Raw genomic sequence first — 18,726 nt, 5'->3', positions numbered from 1 at the left:
AAAAGAAAGAAAATCCATCCCCAGCCAGGCACGATGGCTCACACCTGTAATCCCAGCACTTTGGGAAGCTGAGGTGGGTGGATTACCTGAGGTCAGGAGTTCGAGACCAGCATGGCCAATATTGCGAAACCCCATCTCTACTAAAAATACAAAAATTAGCCGGGCTTGGTGGCACGTGCCTATAATCCCAGCTACTAGGGAGGCTGAGGCAGAAAATCCCTTGAACCTGGAGGCAGAAGTTGCAGTGAGCCGAGATTGCACCTGGGTGATCAGAGCAAGACTATCTCAAAAAAAAAAAAAAAGGTACAATCCATCCTTCAAGATCTGATTGGTTCCGCTCAATCAGAATGTCCTTCCTATCCTCCTAGTACCAATTAAATTGTGTCCCTCCTTCAAGACTCGATTCATGGACTCTGCCTCCCCAGACCAGCCTGTCCTAAGTGAGCTATTTTAAACTTATTGTAATTGCCACTCTTTCAGCAACTGATCATGAACACCCTGTGACATCTCTTCCATTATAATCACAAACTGTTACTTAAATCTTCAATGACCTGTACCTATTTAGTGTCCCCAATTAGTACATTACCTCCTTGAATAGCGGGAGGGACTGTATCAACCACGTACGGTGGCACAGTACAAAGCATCAAGGAACGGTTACTGATGGAGCCGGTGGGAGATGGGGACCAAACTTTGAGGTAGGTGGCCTCTGACCTCCCCTCTGCCCAGGCACTCGCCCCAGGTGCTCCACTGCTCTGGGCCTGCCCTCCCTGGCTCAGTGCCCTCATGGTATCCCCAACCCCACCCCCCACCTTAGCACTCAAACTTTGTTACTATTTTGAACATCCTCTACCTCTAAAGCAACTTCCCTGTCCAGTTTCTTTCTTACTCCAAGTGTGAAACTAGCTAAACTGATTAACCTGTGCTGATATAGTTATGGGAGAGGGCTAGAGTAGAACCTCAGGAGACAGGTTAATTTTAACCAGAGTCAAGTGGCAATAAGTCTCTGCCTTTTCGTGGTTTAATGGAGTCAGGAGTCAAGAGATGACCCTCATCTCCCAGCAGCTGATGTTACTCCCTCCTCTGGGTTCCCACAGCACTTCGTTTTATTTTTCTGAGATAGAGTCTCCCTCCCTTACCCAGGCTGGAGTGCAGTGGCGCAATCTTGGGTCACTGCAGCCACTGCCTCCGGAGTTCAAGCAGTTCTCCTGCCTCAGCCTCCCGAGTTCAAGCAGTTCTCCTGCCTCACCCTCCCAAGTAGCTGTGACTACAGCTGCGTGCCACCACGCCCAGCAAATTTTTGTAATTTTAGTAGAGACAGGGTTTCACCATGTTGATCAGGCTGGTCTCGAACTCTTGACCTCAAGTGATCTGCCCACCTCAGCCTCCCAAGGTGCTGGGATTACAGCCCTGAGCCACCTCACAGCACTTTGTAAATACCTCTTATGGTAGCACTTAGCACACTGCAGTTCCTTAATGACCTGTTTATGTAGGGTTCCCCGCCAATAGACTGTGGAGCTCCTCAAGGACAGGGACTGTGTGTTAGTCGCTGATGTATCCCCCAGTGCCTAGCACAGTGCCTGACACACAGTAGGTTCTTTTTTTTTTTTTTTTTTTTTTGAGACAGAGTCTTGCTCTGTCGCCCAGGCTGGGGTGCAGTGGCCGGATCTCAGCTCACTGCAAGCTCCGCCTCCCGGGTTTAGACCATTCTCCTGCCTCAGCCTCCCGAGTAGCTGGGACTACAGGCGCCCGCCACCTCGCCCGGCTAGTTTTTTGTATTTTTTAGTAGAGACGGGGTTTCACCGTGTTAGCCAGGATGGTCTCGATCTCCTGACCTCGTGATCCGCCCGTCTCGGCCTCCCAAAGTGCTGGGATTACAGGCTTGAGCCACCGCGCATACAGTAGGTTCTTAATAAATGCTTATTGAAAGAATGAACGGGTCCTGATTTTAATTCTGGGACCTCTGCCCTATGCTACGGCAGGCAAGAGGAGAGGGAGGGGGACAATCCACACTTGGGAGCTAAGGCGGCTTTCTGCCCGCTCCTATAACACTGCAGGGGGCTGCTTCCTTTGCCCCTGGAGTGTTACAGACACCCCCGGATCACAGGGTCCACGAGGAGCCCAGGGGCTGCTTGCCAGCTGTGCGTTGCTGCCACCAGGTGCCACATGCAACTCCTGAACTCCCGCCCTTTGCTGCTGCCCGCTTCCAGGGACTGCCTCGCCACTATTTCCTCACCCTTGGGTGGGGCTGTCGGGTGGAAGTGTCAGCTCCAGTGGGTGGGGCGGGACAAGAAGTTATTCTGAGGGTCACAGGCCTTTCTGATCCCATCCTGTACTCCAAAAGAGGCAGTTGCCTCCAGCTCTGAAGTCGCTGAACCTGGGGTGAGTGAGCTTCTTCCCCTCCTGGACGGAGGTCCCAGCCTCCGAGAACTTCGGTCCTGGCGCGCCGGACGTGGAGGCCGACGTCCAGCAGGTGGCGCTGTCGAGCCAGCGATGGCGGGCGAGTTGCCCGGCGGGGCCCGGGAAGGGAGGGGCACCCAGGGCGGGGCCTACCGTCCCTGGCGGAGGCGGCCGCGGCCGCGGCCGGCGTCTTCCAGTCCCTCGATCATGCCCCTGCGCCCACAACTGTCCCCGGACGGTTCCGGCCGCCACCAAAGCCCTCCGCTGTTCCGGAGCTTCGAACTTTCCCCTCGGCCCCCGCCCCCTTCACTTTCCAGGGGGAATTTAGCTGGCCGCCGAATGCGCTCCCCCATTGGCCAACTGCGCTCTGGCCCCGCCCCCGGCGCCCCCTCCCCCAGCCTCGCGGACCAGCAGGTGAGCACGCGGCGCCGCAGCCACCCGGCCTGCCCTTCGCTCCCCTCGCGCGCCGCTGCCTTCTACCATGAAGCGGCAGAGCGATCGAGGCGCCCTAGACAGCCGTTTGCTAGCGGAGGGACCTGACCGCCGGCCGCGCGAGCGCGGCTCCCAAGGACCGGCGCGGAGCCTAAAGACGTCGCTCCAGCGGCCGGACGCTGCGGCTCGGCCGGCTCCCCGCGCGGTGGCAGCCGGAGCGCTAGGGAAACAAGTGGAGCCCCGGCCCGTCCCTGCTGCGGGGTCCAGAAGGCCCGAGCACTTCGCGTCCCCCTGCCCAGCAGTTGAGCAGATGCCCCTGGGGCGGACCCCACCCTTCCCCAAACACACACACACTGGTCTTTGCATGGGTGGGACACAGTTACCCACCAAGGCCTCCCGGTTATTGGGTTAGAGTATGGAACAGGGCAGGAGTTTACTGCCCCATTCACCATCGCCGCCAACCCCACCTACCCCACGCCAAATAGGGATGCAGAGATGATCCCTCCTCCCACCAAGACTTGAACAGAGCCTCTCTTTCAAGCCCAAAGAGCTTTCTGATAAGACCCTCATTAACCATAGGCTCCTGAGCTCTGCATGAAGGAGGAACTAATGTTGGCTAAACAGATCTTTTTGGTCCTCAGTGTGATGCTTTGTCAGTAGGTGGGTACATTGGCCTCCATTTGGCTGATGGAGCAATGAAGGCTGGGAAAGATTAGGTTCTCGCCCAAGGTCAGCCTAGGTAGTTAGGAGTGGTGCTGGCTCTTTCCTCTACACCATACTAAAAGGACTGGGAGATATTTAATAAGAGGCCACCAAGCCATCCTCACCCCAATCCTGACCGGGGATGTAGATTTAATGCCACGGCCCATACTTCCTGCCTTAATCTTTCCAACCTGGCAGAAGGGCAGTGGGACTCCAGGTAAGCTGTGGGCAAAGAACCCAAAAAGCAATAAAACAATCTGCTGTTTGGTTTTGCTTTTAACTCCCCTTGTCTCCAAGCCTTTGCTCAGATTGTCCCTTCAGTTCAAACACTCTTTCCCTGCCACCTCTAATTCCTAGATTTCTACCTTTTAAAGTATCAACCAGGCATCACCTCTTCTAGGATGTGTTCCCAGGGCCCTTGCCCATCCCTCTGAGATCCCATAGCATCCTGAGCCTAGTTGAATTCTTATACTCACCACATGGCTTTCATAACCTATCAACATGTCAGATTTCTGGACTTAACTGCAAGTTCCAAGCACAGTATCGACCTGAATTCAGAACCACTGTGGGCTTGTTTAGGAATCTGACAAAAGTGGCTATTGCATAGGGCCTTGGGATCAGAAAGTGGGGAGAGGAGGACCAATGAGGAAGATTAATGCTATGGTTCAAAGAGGATGATGCTTGGGCCTGGGTCGAGTCAAGCTTCTGAGGCTTGAGCAAAGACAGCAGCTTAGAGTTCACTCCTGGGGATGGCTGGACTCCAGCCGGCCGGATGCACAGATCCCTTCGCCTCTACACTCTCTGACAGGGCTCTCCAGACTCGAAAGCCACAGTGAGAGGCCCTAAGAGAAAAGAGCTTCAAAAGGCCTCATCCCAGGCCTCTCGAACATCCTCTTCCTCTGTCACTGGTGCATTCTGGAACCAGCAATCACAAGAATCATAGCTTCTACCACTGTTTTTCTGAAGTGGGAGGAAAAACTGCAAAATCTAGGATGGGCATCTTGCCTTCATGGTAGCTTGGTGGCAGGAAAACAGAACCGTGGAAGGCCTGCACTGTGGGCGGGGAGCGCTGGCACAACAGTGAGGGCAGTGATGAGGCCATGCAGCCAGATGCCACCTCGGCAGGGTGGCCCAGGGCAGGCAGAGGACTTTCTTGAGGCTTATTCCCACAGCCACCAAAGAGAGGGCTACTTCCTCCAACCCTGTTACTCCTATGGAAACAAGGACTGCCCAGGCACCTGCTTCAACTCCAAACCAAAGCAACAGGAGCCAGATGCTCCATTTGCCCCACTGGCCCCGCCCCCAGGATTTGCCCCTTTCTTTTTCTTTCTAGATACTGACCCAACGTTCACTAGTCACTCCACCTTGCCTTCATTCATCGTACCTCTCGGGACCCACAGCTGCAAAGCAGGATGGTGGGGACTCCCTATTTACTGAATCACAATGCCCACCTTCTGAAACCACCAAAAAGTCCCAAAGGGGAGGAGAGAAAAAGAGAGACGGGAGACAGAAGCCCTGACACAGGTTTTTCAGTATGCAAGTGTTTTTGACTCCACAGCCAGTTGCTTAAAATGAAACATAAAGGGCAGCCAGAATATACACCCAAATGCGAAAAAAGGAAAGGCAAACAGAACATGAAATAAACTACACAATACCAGGAACCCCAACAAAACCAACAAATTAAAGTCCAAAACCCCTCAACTTTATATATATATATATATATATATATATGTATGTATATATATATGTATTTTTTTTCTTAAAAAGGGAAAACAACTGTTCAAAACCAACTGGGCAGTACGGTGGGGGTGGGGAGCAGTCCTATAGAAGGGGCTGAGAACTTCTCCCCCAGGAACAAAGAACAAACACAATACAAAGAAAATAACCACCAATGCTCCCGCATGGCTCAGGAGCCTCTAGAGAACAGATTGTCCCATCCTCAAACTGGCTTTTTTTTTTCCTTTTTTTTTTTAATCTTTTTTTTTTTTCCATTTTCTTTTTTTGTTGTTGTTGTTTTAGCACCTGTACAATAAAACTGTACCATCTCCAACCAGAGCCGGCCACGGCGAGGCCCTCCTGCCTTTGGATGGTACATACTCTACAAGGATTGTTCGGAAAAATAGCAATTGGTAGAAAAATAAGAAGAGTGGGAGGGACAATGCCACAGAGGGGGTGGGGACAGGGAAGCAACCCAAGCTCCTCTCTCTCTCTCTCTCACTCGACAAACCCAGCACTGGAGGCCCGGAGGCCAGGAGGAGGCCAGGAGGCCGGGGGAGGCCAGGCGGGGCCACCACTCAGCCCCAGGCCCCCAGGCAGGAGTGGAGCAAGGGCTGGAGACCACTTTCCTGCCCTTGCCTAGGAAACAGCTGACACCTGGATTTCACATCTGGCAGTCAGTCCCAGAGCCCTCTGCAGATTCCCAAGGAGAATGGGGGGCTGAGGGAGGAGGAAGGAGGAGAGGAAGGAAACGGGTGCTATGAGTCTGAAAAGGGGCAGGGATGGGGGTGATAAGGGCTGGGAGGTGAGAGGCTCAGTATCTTGAGACAGGGAGGCCAGAACGGGGTGGGGGAGTGGAGGCAGGAACAAACTCGTATTGTGCACTCTGAGGGGGGGCAGTGAAGAAGGCATGAGGAGGGGGCACCCTCACCCCTCAGATCCCTTCTCCACGCTCCTTTATTAGAGTAATTTATTAACCCCGCACCTCACAATCCTCCCCTCCCCGTCAACACTAATCTCAAGATAGCAGGGCTGCTGCAAAAGGCGGGAGGGGGCGGGTGGGGGAGCACCAAAGCCTCAGGATTTACCCCCAAGCCCCCAGCCCTGGGCCAGCAGCAGCCAGCTTCGTTAGTCACAAGTCCATGTCCCCCCACCCCATTCCTCCCCACCCCCTCCCCAGTGGGGGAAAAAACACCTGGGAATAGCTTTGTCAGAGCTCATCAACAAAGAAAAAGAAAAGGAGGTACAGAAAGTCCCTCAATACAACAAGTTGTCTCAAATCGTCACAGTGATACAGACTTATCAGAAACCAATGAAACAATACAAATTAAATACTAATAAAATAAATACTACAGAAGACAGAAGAACACAGGGGAATGGAGTTGGGGGGCGCTCAGAGATCTGGGATTTTCTCATTTCTCCTCGGGACAGGCCAAGGCCACCCAGGGCCCAGGTTTGGTCTTGGTCATAAACAAGGAGGCCAGTCCAAGGGACCCCAGCGCCACCTCCCACCACCCCCGGGACCTCTTGTCCTCAGACGTGGAGTTCAACTTTCCACCCCCATCACCAACCACGATAACAATGACGACGACAGGGAGATGAGAACTAATTGTAACCAAAAAAACAAAAACAGTCCAGTCGCTAATGCTGGCATTGATAAGGCGGCTTCTTGTTGGTCCATATTATTGCCTCATTCTGCAGTCTGGTGCTCGGTGGGGGAAAGACAAGGAGGTGGGGGAAGGGCGAACTCGGAAGGAGAAAGAAGAAGAGGAGGGGCTGTTTTCCCGGTCAACTGTTGCAAGACTGGAATTCCACCTCAGACCCTAGGAGCCGAAGTAGGTCTGGCTCGTACCGCACCAGCTCCACAGTCTCAGAGGAGCCTGGGGGGGATCTGTCGTCCAAGCCTCCAGGCCTCTCAGCAGGGGTCAGCAGCTGACTGGAGGCCACCTGCCTGTAGAACTCAGCCTTGGGCATGGTGGTGATTTCAAAGTGCGGGAACCGGGCCTGAAAGATCCTCGAGGAAAGCTTCAGCCTCTTCAAGACATCAGAAAAGAGGAACCAGTTGCAGGGCCTGCAAAGGCAAGGATGGGAGTTATGGAAGGAGCTAGAGGAAGCGGTGGGGGCACTGACCCAGAACACTCTGCAAAGTCCACAAAGGCTGTGTGACCACCAGTGTTCCCCATTATAACTCACTGCCAGTCTGGCTCCCCTGTCCCCTGCTAAACCACAGGCTCCTTGGGTATAGCTGAGGCAAATGTCTTCTGTCCCCTGCAATGCCTGGCCCAGCTTTCAGCTAAATGGCGAGCACGCAGTCGGTGACCACCTCTTCCAAAATAACACAAGCAGGAGGGAAAGGGGCCTTCTAGAACCTAAAACTCTTAGCAGGCTTCTTGGGGACTTACCCTGTACCCCTGTGACCTGGCATTTGCCATCTATTGGGACCAGTCTTTCCCCCGACTCCCGCCCCTGCCAACCCTGGCTGGCTTCCCTCTCCTGTTCTCACTCTAGCTTCCCTGGCCTCCTTGTGCTCCAAGATCTTCCCCAGCAGAGGGGGAGCCGTGGAGAAAGGCCTAAACTGCGGGTAATCCAAAAGGCATTTCTCTTTGGCTCTGGAATGCATTAGACGAGTGTTTTCTCCGGCAGCACCATCGTTTCTGCAGGGCCAGAGCTCACATTACAGAGAGTCGGAGTCTGACTTTGCTGAGCACACCCGACTGGGTGGCAGCCTAGGGACAGCTGGGAGGGGTGCTGGAGAGGCTGATCCCGGGCCAAACGCTTACATTGACTAATGCGGGAAGAAGCGCTGCCTCCCCACATGAGTGGTCCCGGTTCACAGGGTTTTCCCTCCTCGCTATTCCACTATCCCAGTTCCAGCCTTTGCCACTTCTGGCCTGGGCTCCGTCTTGTCAGCCTCCCAACCAGTTTCCCTTTGCCAAGAGTCACTCTTCTGCACCCCCACCCACCCTCATTGGATCTTCTGTTACCATTATGGTTTTCTTCTTTTTTTTTCCCCCAAGACACAGTCTCTAGGCTGGAGTGCAGTGGCGCAATCTCGGCTCACTGCAACCTCCATCTCCCCGGTTCGAGCGATTCTCCTGCCTCAGCCTCCTGAGTAGCTGGGATTACAGGCGCACACCACCACGCCTGGCTAATTTTTGTATTTTCAGTACAGACGGGGTTTCACCATATTGGCCAGGTTGGTCTCAAACTCCTGACGTCCAGTGATCCACCCGCCTCAGCCTCCCAAAGTGCTGGGATTACAGGCATGAGCCACCATGCCCAGCCACTAGCATGATATAAGACCTTCTAACCTCTTCAGCCCAATGTCTACCCAATCTCTCTCTCTCTCTCTCTCTCTCTCTCTCTCTCTCTCTCTCTCTCTCTCTCTCACACACACACACACACATGCCACATTGTATCCCCCACCCCTCCAAGCACCAGCCACATGATAAAGGACTCCCCCTACTTTCTGAACTTGTATGTTTCAGTGCCTTGCTCTCCATCCTTCTCTCCTTCCCAGCCCAGCTCAGGTAGATACTGTATCACCTGTGAAACCTTCCCCTGGTGTAACTCATTGTTCCTCCATCTCCCATGGTCTCCTGGCATTTGATTCACATCCCTATTGTAATATTACTAACAAAGCCCATTTCTGAAAGGATTGCAAAAGAACCTTAAACTGTGGTTCACTCTGCAGCATAGCAATGGGGGCTCAGGGTGGACTGGAACTTTTTGTATTTGGCACCCTTCTGAAACTATTGGAAGTTTTTGTTTGTTTGTTTGTTTGTTTGTTTACAATAAATCTGCTTAGGATATTTTGTCTTTTATTAGAGTTAATTATATACTTGTCTGTCTACTGCACTAGACGGTGGATTCTTTGAAGGCCAGAGCTGAGTTCTGGTCCCCAGGGTTTGACCTGGTGCAGCTGTTTAAGACATGTTTATAGAATCAAATGTTCTGTTCCAGTGCCTTAAACATCTAACCAGACCCACAGTCCTCATCCCTAAAATGGAACATTTCTCCCAAATGACAGCAGGCTCTTATCTCACATGATTAGGAAATGGAGTGCTCTGGGTTAAGAAAAGGAGACTACAGATATCATACACTTGGACCATCACTTCCAAAGAATGGGAAAAAAGCCCTGAGAACATTCACACTAGTGATGAGAATTCAGTCTTGCTTTCGTGATTCAAAAGGCCCTTCTGCACCCCATAGGGCCTCAGAGGCATCATTCTACGCTAGCAACCCCACCCCCAACTTCTTGAAGAACAGACATTTTCACAGTGTGCTGCAGCTTTGGGGAAAGGCAGCTCTAGAGCGAGCGTTAGAGGATGTCACGTCAGGAAAACCAGCTTTGCTGCTACCAGGCTCTGGGCTAACCACATGCCTGCCACCCGGCTTGCTGAGGGGCATGCAGCCCTCTGTGGCCCGTGTTCTGTCCGTACCTAATGCAGACTACCCTGGTCCTTTTACTGCCTGAAGCCCAAGATCCTGTTTCAGAGAGGGAGGTGCTGAATACATCGGAGGAATTAATTAACCCTGCAATACTATATCCCAGAGGCCCCACCCTGCCCTCAGGGATCAGCTTATGTCCAGAAGAATAAGGACCAAAAGCCCCTGAAACTTGATCCCTACTAGTGCCATCATATATGCTATTTTTATTCTGATCAGGCCATGTGTGTGGGGCAGTTGGGGGGGGTGCGGAGGGAGGGCAGGGAATGCAAAGAAACTGCGGTCTAATGATTAGAGCCCTAAACAGAGGCTCTCACTTAAAGACCTCCCCATCCATCGTCTACCCAGCTCCCTATCCTGTGTACATCATGGTGGTTCACTGGCTTATTTTATTATTTTATTTTATTTTGTTTTGAGACAGAGTCTTACTCTGTCGCCCAGGCTGGAGTGCAGTGGGCAATCTCAGCTCACTGCAAGCCCCGCCTCACAGGTTCAGGCAATTCTCCTGCCTCAGCTTCCCATGTAACTGGGATGACAGGTGCCCACCACCACATCCAGCTAATTTTTATATGTTTAGTAGAAACAAGGTTTCACCATGTTGGCCAGGCTGGTCTCGAACTCCTGGCCTCAAGTGATCCAGCCGCCTTGGCCTCCCAAAGTGCTGGAATTACACCGGCCATGCCCGGCCACTGGTTCACAGGTTTTTAACATAGAGTTGACATTCAAAAAATAGATATCAAAGAAAAATTATCCTTACAATTGTTTGGAAAAGTATTTGAAATACATGAAGACACCAATCAGAGAGAAAAAAATCATGGAGGCTAAGAACAAAAGGGCAGTTGAGCCTGCATTCTTCTTCTCTCAACCAGCACTTCCACACACTGACATGTGGGGAAACCCAACAAGAACCATGGCCCTGCCGGCTGTCGAACTCCCTCCAGAACCATCAAATAAATATTAAATTGGGTTCAATCTAATGTTACGTGTCAGGCATATTCTATATTCTAGTCTCCTTAAATGAATGGGTGATCCCCAACATAATATGCACAGTCATCTAGGCTGACAATGTTGGCACCACCGCGCTACTAACATTATGGCACTGAGAAACTAGGCTGTAGATTACTGAAGGACCCCAGTGGCCCCACGGCTATGGCAACCATATGTCCTGGCTTTTCCAACAATCTCAATTTCAAATATTCTATCTGTTTACCCTCAGAAACTACAAAAATGTTCCAAAGATTCTAGCAGTTCATCGGCCCAAGTATCTCTCAGATTATCTTTTATACCCAGTAACAGTGCAAAAAAGCCTTCTGAGAGAGAATCTAGATTTAAGGTTCAGGAAATGCAGATAGTCAATGTCCATGGAGCCTGTAGCCTCTAGTTTGAACATGACTACTCTGGGCTAAAAGGGCAGGTTAGCCTTTGTCATGTGTAATGGCACTTGTTGGCCAGGTCTTCACTTCCTCCTGGAGAACTCCACTTTCCCAGTGAGGTGGTCCACTGTTGCCAGGATCCTGGCACTTAGTCGCCATTGGATCTCTCAGACACTTACCCACGGGACACTGACACTTGGAGGTTGTAGCAAGGGAGAAGAGGCTTGTCTGAGAGTTCGAACATGAAATCATCCTCCTCCATTGGATCGTCTCCTTCTTGATCAGAGCTCCCAGGAGGATTATGTAGGAGGTCACAGGCAAACCCGTCTTTTTCCTCTGTAAGAGGAGCATATAGGGGATTAGGACTCAGATACATGTACAAAACCGAAGAAAAGAAATGAGCCAAGCAGATAAAGGGGCATGGGGGGGGTGGTAGTTGGGAGGTAAATGACAAGGCCACAGGCCCCTAGTCAGGGACGAGGTTTGCCGGTCCCATGGCTCACATCCTTCAGAGGGCACATGAAAGTTCTAGTCCTGAAAGAAATCATTGTGTGGCCAGAGATTTATTATATTCCTCCCCCCTCCAACCGGCAAAAGCAAGGTGACATCAAGGATGAGCTGCCCAGCTGTTGGGAGATGGAAGCCTGAAGATACTATCAGCAGACAAGGGCAAGGTAAAAACACCTGTCCTTCTCTAGCTGCAGCTTTCCCAAGCCATCTCACTGCCTGCAGGGCTCCCACAAAGCCCAGAGGGGGCTCGGCGGGTTCCTTTCCCCAGCCCACATTCTGGGTGTGGCTGGTTGCATTCCATCCTGACTTTCTCCCCTCCAGCTTCCCCCAAGGGTAGGAGTGGGTGTTTCCTTTCATCTTCAGCCCCTAGCCCAAAGGACGAATGCTAGATGACCACCATGGATAAAGACGTGCTAGTCTTCCAAGAGAGGAAAACTGCGGCCAGAAGGCTAAGGGCTTCGGAAGACAGTAGCTATTTCGAAAACTGCGTGTGCATCATGGGGGCAGGGTAGGGAGGGAATGGTAGCTGTCAGGTGACGGGTGGGGTCCCTCTTGAGTGTCAGCAATACTGGAATAGGTGACAATGCTCATAGGGGCTTCTGGCAGGGTTAAGACAAAGCCAGGGAGAAGAAAGGGACCTCAGAAGAAAGATAATTTTTTAAATGCCCAGGGTGGGGAGTGGTAGAGGGCTAGTGAGGGATGGCTGTGTCCAAATCAGTGCTGCATTTCCTGGTTTCGGCAAATGACTTCTTCTGAGTCTGCAGGGGAGGATGGGTTCGGGTTTGGGTTCAGTCTGAAAGGGTCTGTAAGCCACTAAAAGGTGAAGAAGGGATACCACCACAGGGCTACTCCTGTCCTTGAGAAGAGGGTGGGAAGAATCCCACTTAAAACTTACCCAACACAGAACTGCTGTAAAAATCCCAGGATACACCGGGATCACCCTCTGCCCGGCCCTGAAGATCCGAGAGGTGATCTGATGAAAGAAGAGCAGGCAGTGAGACAAGGAGGTTAGGCTGGGGAAGGAATGCCCAAGTGAAGTCCATGCATATGGGGCTAACGGAATGGGAAAAGGGAAGGAAGGACCACAAGAGAGGCCAGGAGTGATGAGAGAGACACACACTTCCTGTTCTCAGTCAGAGACTGCAAACAAGGGGACAGGAGACCAATCTAACCCACTGACTGCCTGGTGTTTGACCCAGTACTTTAAAAGAAAAGAAAAAAAAAATCCCCATGTGCTTCCAACATTTTAATTTTTTTTTTTTTAGGAGTCAGGGTCTTGCTCTGGCACCCAGACTGGAGTGCAGTGGCATGATCATAGCTCATGGCACCTTGAACTCCTAGGCTCAAGTGATCCTCCCACCTCAGCCTCCCGAGTAACTGAGACTGCAGGTGTGCACCACCACACCTGGCTAATACTTTTTTTACATTTTTTGTAGAGGATGGGGTTTCCCCATGTTGCCCAGGTTGATCACAAACCCCTGAGCTCAAGCGATCCTCCCACCTCGGCCTCCCAAAGTGCTGGGATTACAGGCATAAGCCACCCCGCCTGGCCCCACTTCCAACATTTTTAAATTTTAAATTTAAATTTTCACTTAAAAATCCAGATTTCCCAATATTTCTGTGGAAAAAAAAAAATCTGATCTGTCAACATTGTGTCCAAATTCCTGCATGTCAACAGCCGGCTGGAGGGAATAGCAACACATGCTGGCTCCAATTCGCCACTCCCCACCCAGCCTGCTTCTCCCTTTTAAGCCTGAAGGCATTCAGGTTTGGGACCTCCACTTTACATGGTGTAGAGCTTTAACCCTGCAAGCAGAATCTTAGACCTATCCCAGGATTTTAATTCCCTGCTGGTCACAATGTTCATTTATCGAATCACAATCTCTCCAATTTATAGTAATATAAATAAGCATAAGTCCTTCTGGTTCATCTTTGAAGAACATGGGGAAATGGCCAGGTTTATCCTCATAAAATCCTTTTGCTTCCACTCCTAGGTATATATCCTGAAGAACTGAAATCAGGTGTTCAAACAAAAACTTACACATGAGGCAGGGCACAGTGGCACATGCCTGTAATCCCAACACCCTGGGAGGCTGAGGTGGGTGGATCATCTGAGGTCAGGAGGTTGAGACCAGCCATGGCCAACATGGCGAAACCCAGTCTCTGCTAAAAATATAAAAATTAGCCAGGCGTGGTGGCACACACCTGTAGTCCAAGCTACTCAGGAGGCTGAGGCACAAGAATCTCTTGAACCTGGGAGGAGGAGGGTGCAGTGAGCCAAGATCGTGCCATTGTACTCCAGCCTGGGCGACAGAGCAAGACTCTGTCTCAAAACAAACAAGCAAACACAAACCCTTATACAGGAATGTTCACAGCAACTCCACTCACAAAAACCAAAAGGTGGAAACAATCCAAATGCCCATCAACTGATGAAATTTGTGATGGAAATATACAGTGGTTCAGCTGCTGTGGAAAAGTTTGGTCATTCCTCAAAAGGTAAAACACAGCCTTACCATATGACCTAGCAATTCCACTCCCAAAAGAACTAAAAACAGGTTATCAGACAAGTACCTGTCTGTGCGCACATTCATAGCAATTCTATTCATGGCAGCCAAAAGGTGGACACAACCCAAACATCCATCAATGGATGAATGGATAAACACACAAAAATGTGGTATATCCATACAGTAGAATATTATTCAGCCTTTAAGAGGAGATTCTGACACATGCTACCCACATGGATGCTATGTGACAGAAGCCAGACACCAAAGGTCCCATATTGTATGATTCCATTGAGATGAAATGTCCAGAAGAGGCAAACCCATAGAGACAGAAGAAAGCAGATTGGTGGTTGCCAGGGCCTGGGAGGCGGGGGGGAGAGGGAGGGGACGCTTAATGGGGACGGGATTTTCCTTTAAAATTATGGCAAAGTTTCAAAACTAGATACTGGTGGTAGTTGCACAACATTGTGAATGTACTTACTATCACTTAATTGCACACTTTAAAATGGTTAAAATAGTAAACTTTGGGTTCTATGTATTTGACCACAATAAAAGTTTTAACAATCTTTTGTTTACTTGCTCTACAGACAAGGCAAGACAAATGAGGAGGCTAAGGCCACCCCTTAGCCTCCTCATTTCCTAGCTAGGCACTATCTAGTGGAATTGTTTCACCTCTTAGTCCTACCTGGACAAAAAGCAGGTCCATTGGCTTTTGTGACAAATCCAACTGTATCATCTCTGGGTACATGGCTCAGCCAATATGCCACACCCTGTACAACTGGCAAGCTGACTAAGTTGTATATGATTGCCACCAGCCCTCAGGTGATACCTGGGCAACCAGACAGGAGACAGTCCAAAGGGCACAGGTGAGGTGAGAGTGCCCCCTGAAAAGCAAATCCCAGGAGGAAGTTGGCAGCCAACTTAAAGAAGCAGAGCGAGTTTCTCCCAATGGGAAGCACCACCATGACCCAATATCCCTTTGGGATCATCCTATCAACAAGAACACCTATTAGCATTGTGAGCTACTGAAATGATTCATTTCTTTAGCAACCTTCTAGGTGATGCAGGATTTCCCCCAGTAGGAAAAGACAGCCAGAGAGAAGCTTTCAGAGTCATGGCTGAGCAACCAGAGTGGGACACCTCTAGTCATGCACATTAGATCTTCTGTGCACTCCCTGTAAAACAACTGCAGTCCCTCTGTCGGCTCAGGTGCTCCTCTGTGCCCCATGTCACTTGAGGGTTGGAAGTAGTTTCTTCCAGAAACATGTGTCAGTTAAGTGGGTGTCTCTTCTGTGCTAGCCCTGTGTAAGGTGTCATGGGAGATTATGGAGTGAGAGCATAAGTTCTAAAAAGACAGCGGCCATGCCTGTCCTGTCTACCATTGTCTCTGCCATACCTAAGCCCAGTGCCTGGCACATAGTAAGAGCTTAATTAATATACGGAGAGGAAAGGAGGGAGGAATTCCTACAAGGCGAGACTAGAAAGTGCTTGCTTAACCAACATGCCAAAACATATGCATTCAAATGACTGATGTCCCCCTCCCCCCACAAGAGGTCACACAAGGATTCCATCAGAGCAGCCCTAGCTCACCACATTCCTGGGGCTCCTCTCTGGGAACTTCCTTCAAAGCCTCCGGCACATTCCTCTAATTCTCTTCACTGACTACCAATCTTTGTCATTTGCAGGTGAATTTGCCTTTTTGAGACAGCCAAAAGTTAACTGGCATGAGCAAAGATGCTAAACCTCAAACAGGCTCATGAGTGGCACACAGGAGGAGCTCCAACATTTGGTCAGTGGTGCGGCTTCCATTCCCATTTCCTCACGGACGTTCACAAACAGTCCAGATGAAGAGGGACCTTCCTTTCCCTTGATTCCCCCCACCCCAGCCACGCTTCCAGCCCTTTTCTCTTATCCCTTCCTTGAAAAAGTACCCTAAGTCCAGTAATTCCACTCCTAGGTATATGCCCAAAAGAACTGAAAATGGATATTCAAACAAGTATTTGTACATGCATGCTCACAGCAGCACCATTCAAAGCAGCCAAAAGGGGAACACAGCCCAAATGTCCATCAATGGTGTATATATCCACATAAGAGAATATTAGTCAGCCATAAAAAGGAATGAAGAATTGAAACCTTCTAACACACGGCTAGACCTTGAAAACAGTATTCTACCTGAAAGAAGCCAGACACAAAGGCCCCATACTGTATGATTCCATTGATATAAAATGTCTAGAGTAGGGAAATCCATAGAGACAGAAAGATTAGTGGTTGGGCGGGGGGCAGGGAGGAAGGGGGAATGGGGAGCAGCTGCTTAATGGGTGTCGGGTTTTATTTTGGGGTGATGAAAATGTTTGGGAGGCTGGGTGTGGTGACTCACGCCTGTAATCCCAGCACTTTGGGAGGCTGAAGCATGCAGATCACGAGGTCAGGAGATTGAGACCATCCTGGCTAACACGGTGAAACCCCATCTCTACTAAAAATACAAAAAATTAGCCGGGCGTGGTGGTGGGCACCTGTAGTCCCAGCTACTCGGGAGGCTGAGGCAGAAGAATGGCATGGCGTGAACCCGGGAGGTGGAAGCTGCAGTGAGCCAAGATCGCGCCACTGCACTCCAGCCTGGGCAACAGAGCCAGGCTCCATCTCAAAAAAAAAAAAAAATTAGCTGGGCGTGGTGGTACATGTCTATAATCCCAGCTACTCAGGAGGCTGAGGCACGAGAATTGCTTAAATCTAGGAGGCGGAGGTGTCAGTGAGCCAAGATCGTGCCACTGCACCACTCCAGCCTGGGTGACAGAGTGAGACTCTGTCTCAAAAAGAAAGAAAAAAAAGAAAATGTTTTGGAACTAGATAGAGGTGGTTGCACAAGGTAGTGAATATACTAAATGTCACTGAATTGTTTGCTTTATTTTTTTGAGACAGGGTCTTGCTCTGTCACCTAGGCCGGAGTGCAGTGGCATGAATACGACTCACTGAACCTCGACCTCGTGGGCTCAAGCGATCCTCTTGCCTCAGCCTTCCAAGTAGTGGGGACCACAGGTATGTGCCAATATGCCCAGCTAATTTTTGTTGTTGTTGTTGTAAAGATGAGGAATCACTTTGTTGCCCATGATGGTCTCGAACTCCTGGGCTCAAGTGATCTACCTGCCTCGGCCTCCCAAAGTGCTGGGATTATAGGTGTGAGCCAGTGTGACCAGACTAATTATTTCCTTTTAAATTGTTGATTTCATGTTGCATGAATTTCATCTCGATAAATTCTTTTTTAAAAAAGCACCCGCAGGAGCTGGGTGCAATGGCTCACACTTGTAATCCTAGCGCTTTGGGAGGCCAGGGCAGGCAGATCCCCTGAGCCCAGGAGTTCAAAACCAGCCTGGGTAACATGGTGAAACCTGCCTCTACAAAAAATGCAAACATTATTTTGGTGTGGTAATGTGTGCCTGTAATCCCAGCTATTCGGGAGGCTGAGGCAGGAGGACTGCTTGAACGTGGGAGGTCGAGGCTTCAGTAAGCCCAGATTGTGCCACTGCACTCCAGCCTGGGTAACAAAATGAGACCCTGTCTATAAATAAATAAGTAAACAAATAAATTTTAAAAAATAAAAATCATCCTAAGGCCTCATGGTAAGAATAGAGCCTCTCACCTCAATTCAAGAGGCTACCCCAGCACTTTGTCTATTTCTCAGGGTCTGATCATACCCCTCCCCATCTCCTCTAACTAACTCACCAGCTGAGGGACATGAAAGGCTAGAAAAACAAAAAACAAGTAGTCTTCAACATGGGGTCATATGGCAGAGAAAAACAAGAACCTGTGATTCAGTGACCTCAAGCGGTAAACTGCTAACCCTTTCATAGGTGGAAGGCAGAGTGTCCTGATACTTCCTCTGATGTCCCAAACCAAATCGAATCAACTCCGGGTAAGCCCTACATTCTTTCCGACAGATGAGGAAAAACAAGTCTATTTTCCTTCAGCCAGCTTGGATATTGCTCTTTTCTTCAAAGGGACAAAGGTAAATCAGTCACATACCTGCCTGTAATTTGGCCAGAGGGGGAGGCCTTCCAGAGGCCTCTCAGGGAGTTTGGATGGTGTGGCGCTCCAAGCCCAAGCATAAGATAGAAAGAGTTCACTGTCTGGCCTCCTGTACTCAGGACAGCACCTGAAATCTAATAGGTGCTCACTAAATGGATGGATGAACGAATGAATAAAGGAGTGCCACTCCATCCTTCATGATCTCAGGAGAAATGCGCCTCACTTTAAGCCAATCCAATATAAGAAAATCTACATTTACAACCCAGATGAATTATCTATCTTCTGCTTTACAAAAGGACTCACTTCAGGATACGGGAACATAGTGACATTTCTTTGTACTTAGAAAAGGATTTACTGCCGGGCGCAGTGGCTCATGCCTGTAATCCCAGCACTTTGGGAGGCCAAGGCGGGCGGATCACCTGAGGTCAGGAGTTCAAGACCAGCCTGACCAACACTGTGAAACCCCATCTCTACTGAAAAGACAAAGTTAGCCGTGCATGGTGGTGGGCGTCTGTAATCCCAGCTACTTGGGAGACTGAGGCAGGAGAATCGCTTGAACCCAGGAGGTGGAGGTTGCAGTGAGCCAAGATCACGCCATTGCACTCCAGCCTGGGCAACAAGAT

General features: G+C 50.2%; 1 protein-coding gene across 19 annotated transcripts in view; it reads right to left on the bottom strand.

Moving 5' to 3' along the window:
* Window positions 1-5,480: 5,480 nt before the first annotated feature.
* The window catches only part of BCORL1 (BCL6 corepressor like 1), a 78,105-nt gene continuing 64,859 nt past the window's right edge, over window positions 5,481-18,726 (bottom strand). For 13 of the 19 annotated variants that reach the window (XM_077989583.1, XM_077989586.1, XM_077989588.1 and 10 more), the window contains 3 exons: window positions 12,475-12,552; window positions 11,249-11,405; window positions 5,481-7,318 (listed from right to left, as the gene is read on the bottom strand). In XM_077989583.1, the coding sequence (XP_077845709.1) occupies window positions 7,036-7,318; window positions 11,249-11,405; window positions 12,475-12,552 (518 nt within the window). In that variant the 3' untranslated portion in view covers window positions 5,481-7,035. The remainder of the gene's footprint in view (window positions 7,319-11,248; window positions 11,406-12,474; window positions 12,553-18,726) is intronic. The other 6 variants (XM_077989590.1, XM_077989591.1, XM_077989596.1 and 3 more) reach the window with 1 other exon arrangement.

The sequence above is a fragment of the Macaca mulatta genome, chromosome X (assembly GCF_049350105.2).
Source record: "Macaca mulatta isolate MMU2019108-1 chromosome X, T2T-MMU8v2.0, whole genome shotgun sequence".
Lineage (NCBI taxonomy): Eukaryota > Metazoa > Chordata > Mammalia > Primates > Cercopithecidae > Macaca > Macaca mulatta.
This window is presented reverse-complemented; position numbering and strand designations above follow the sequence as displayed.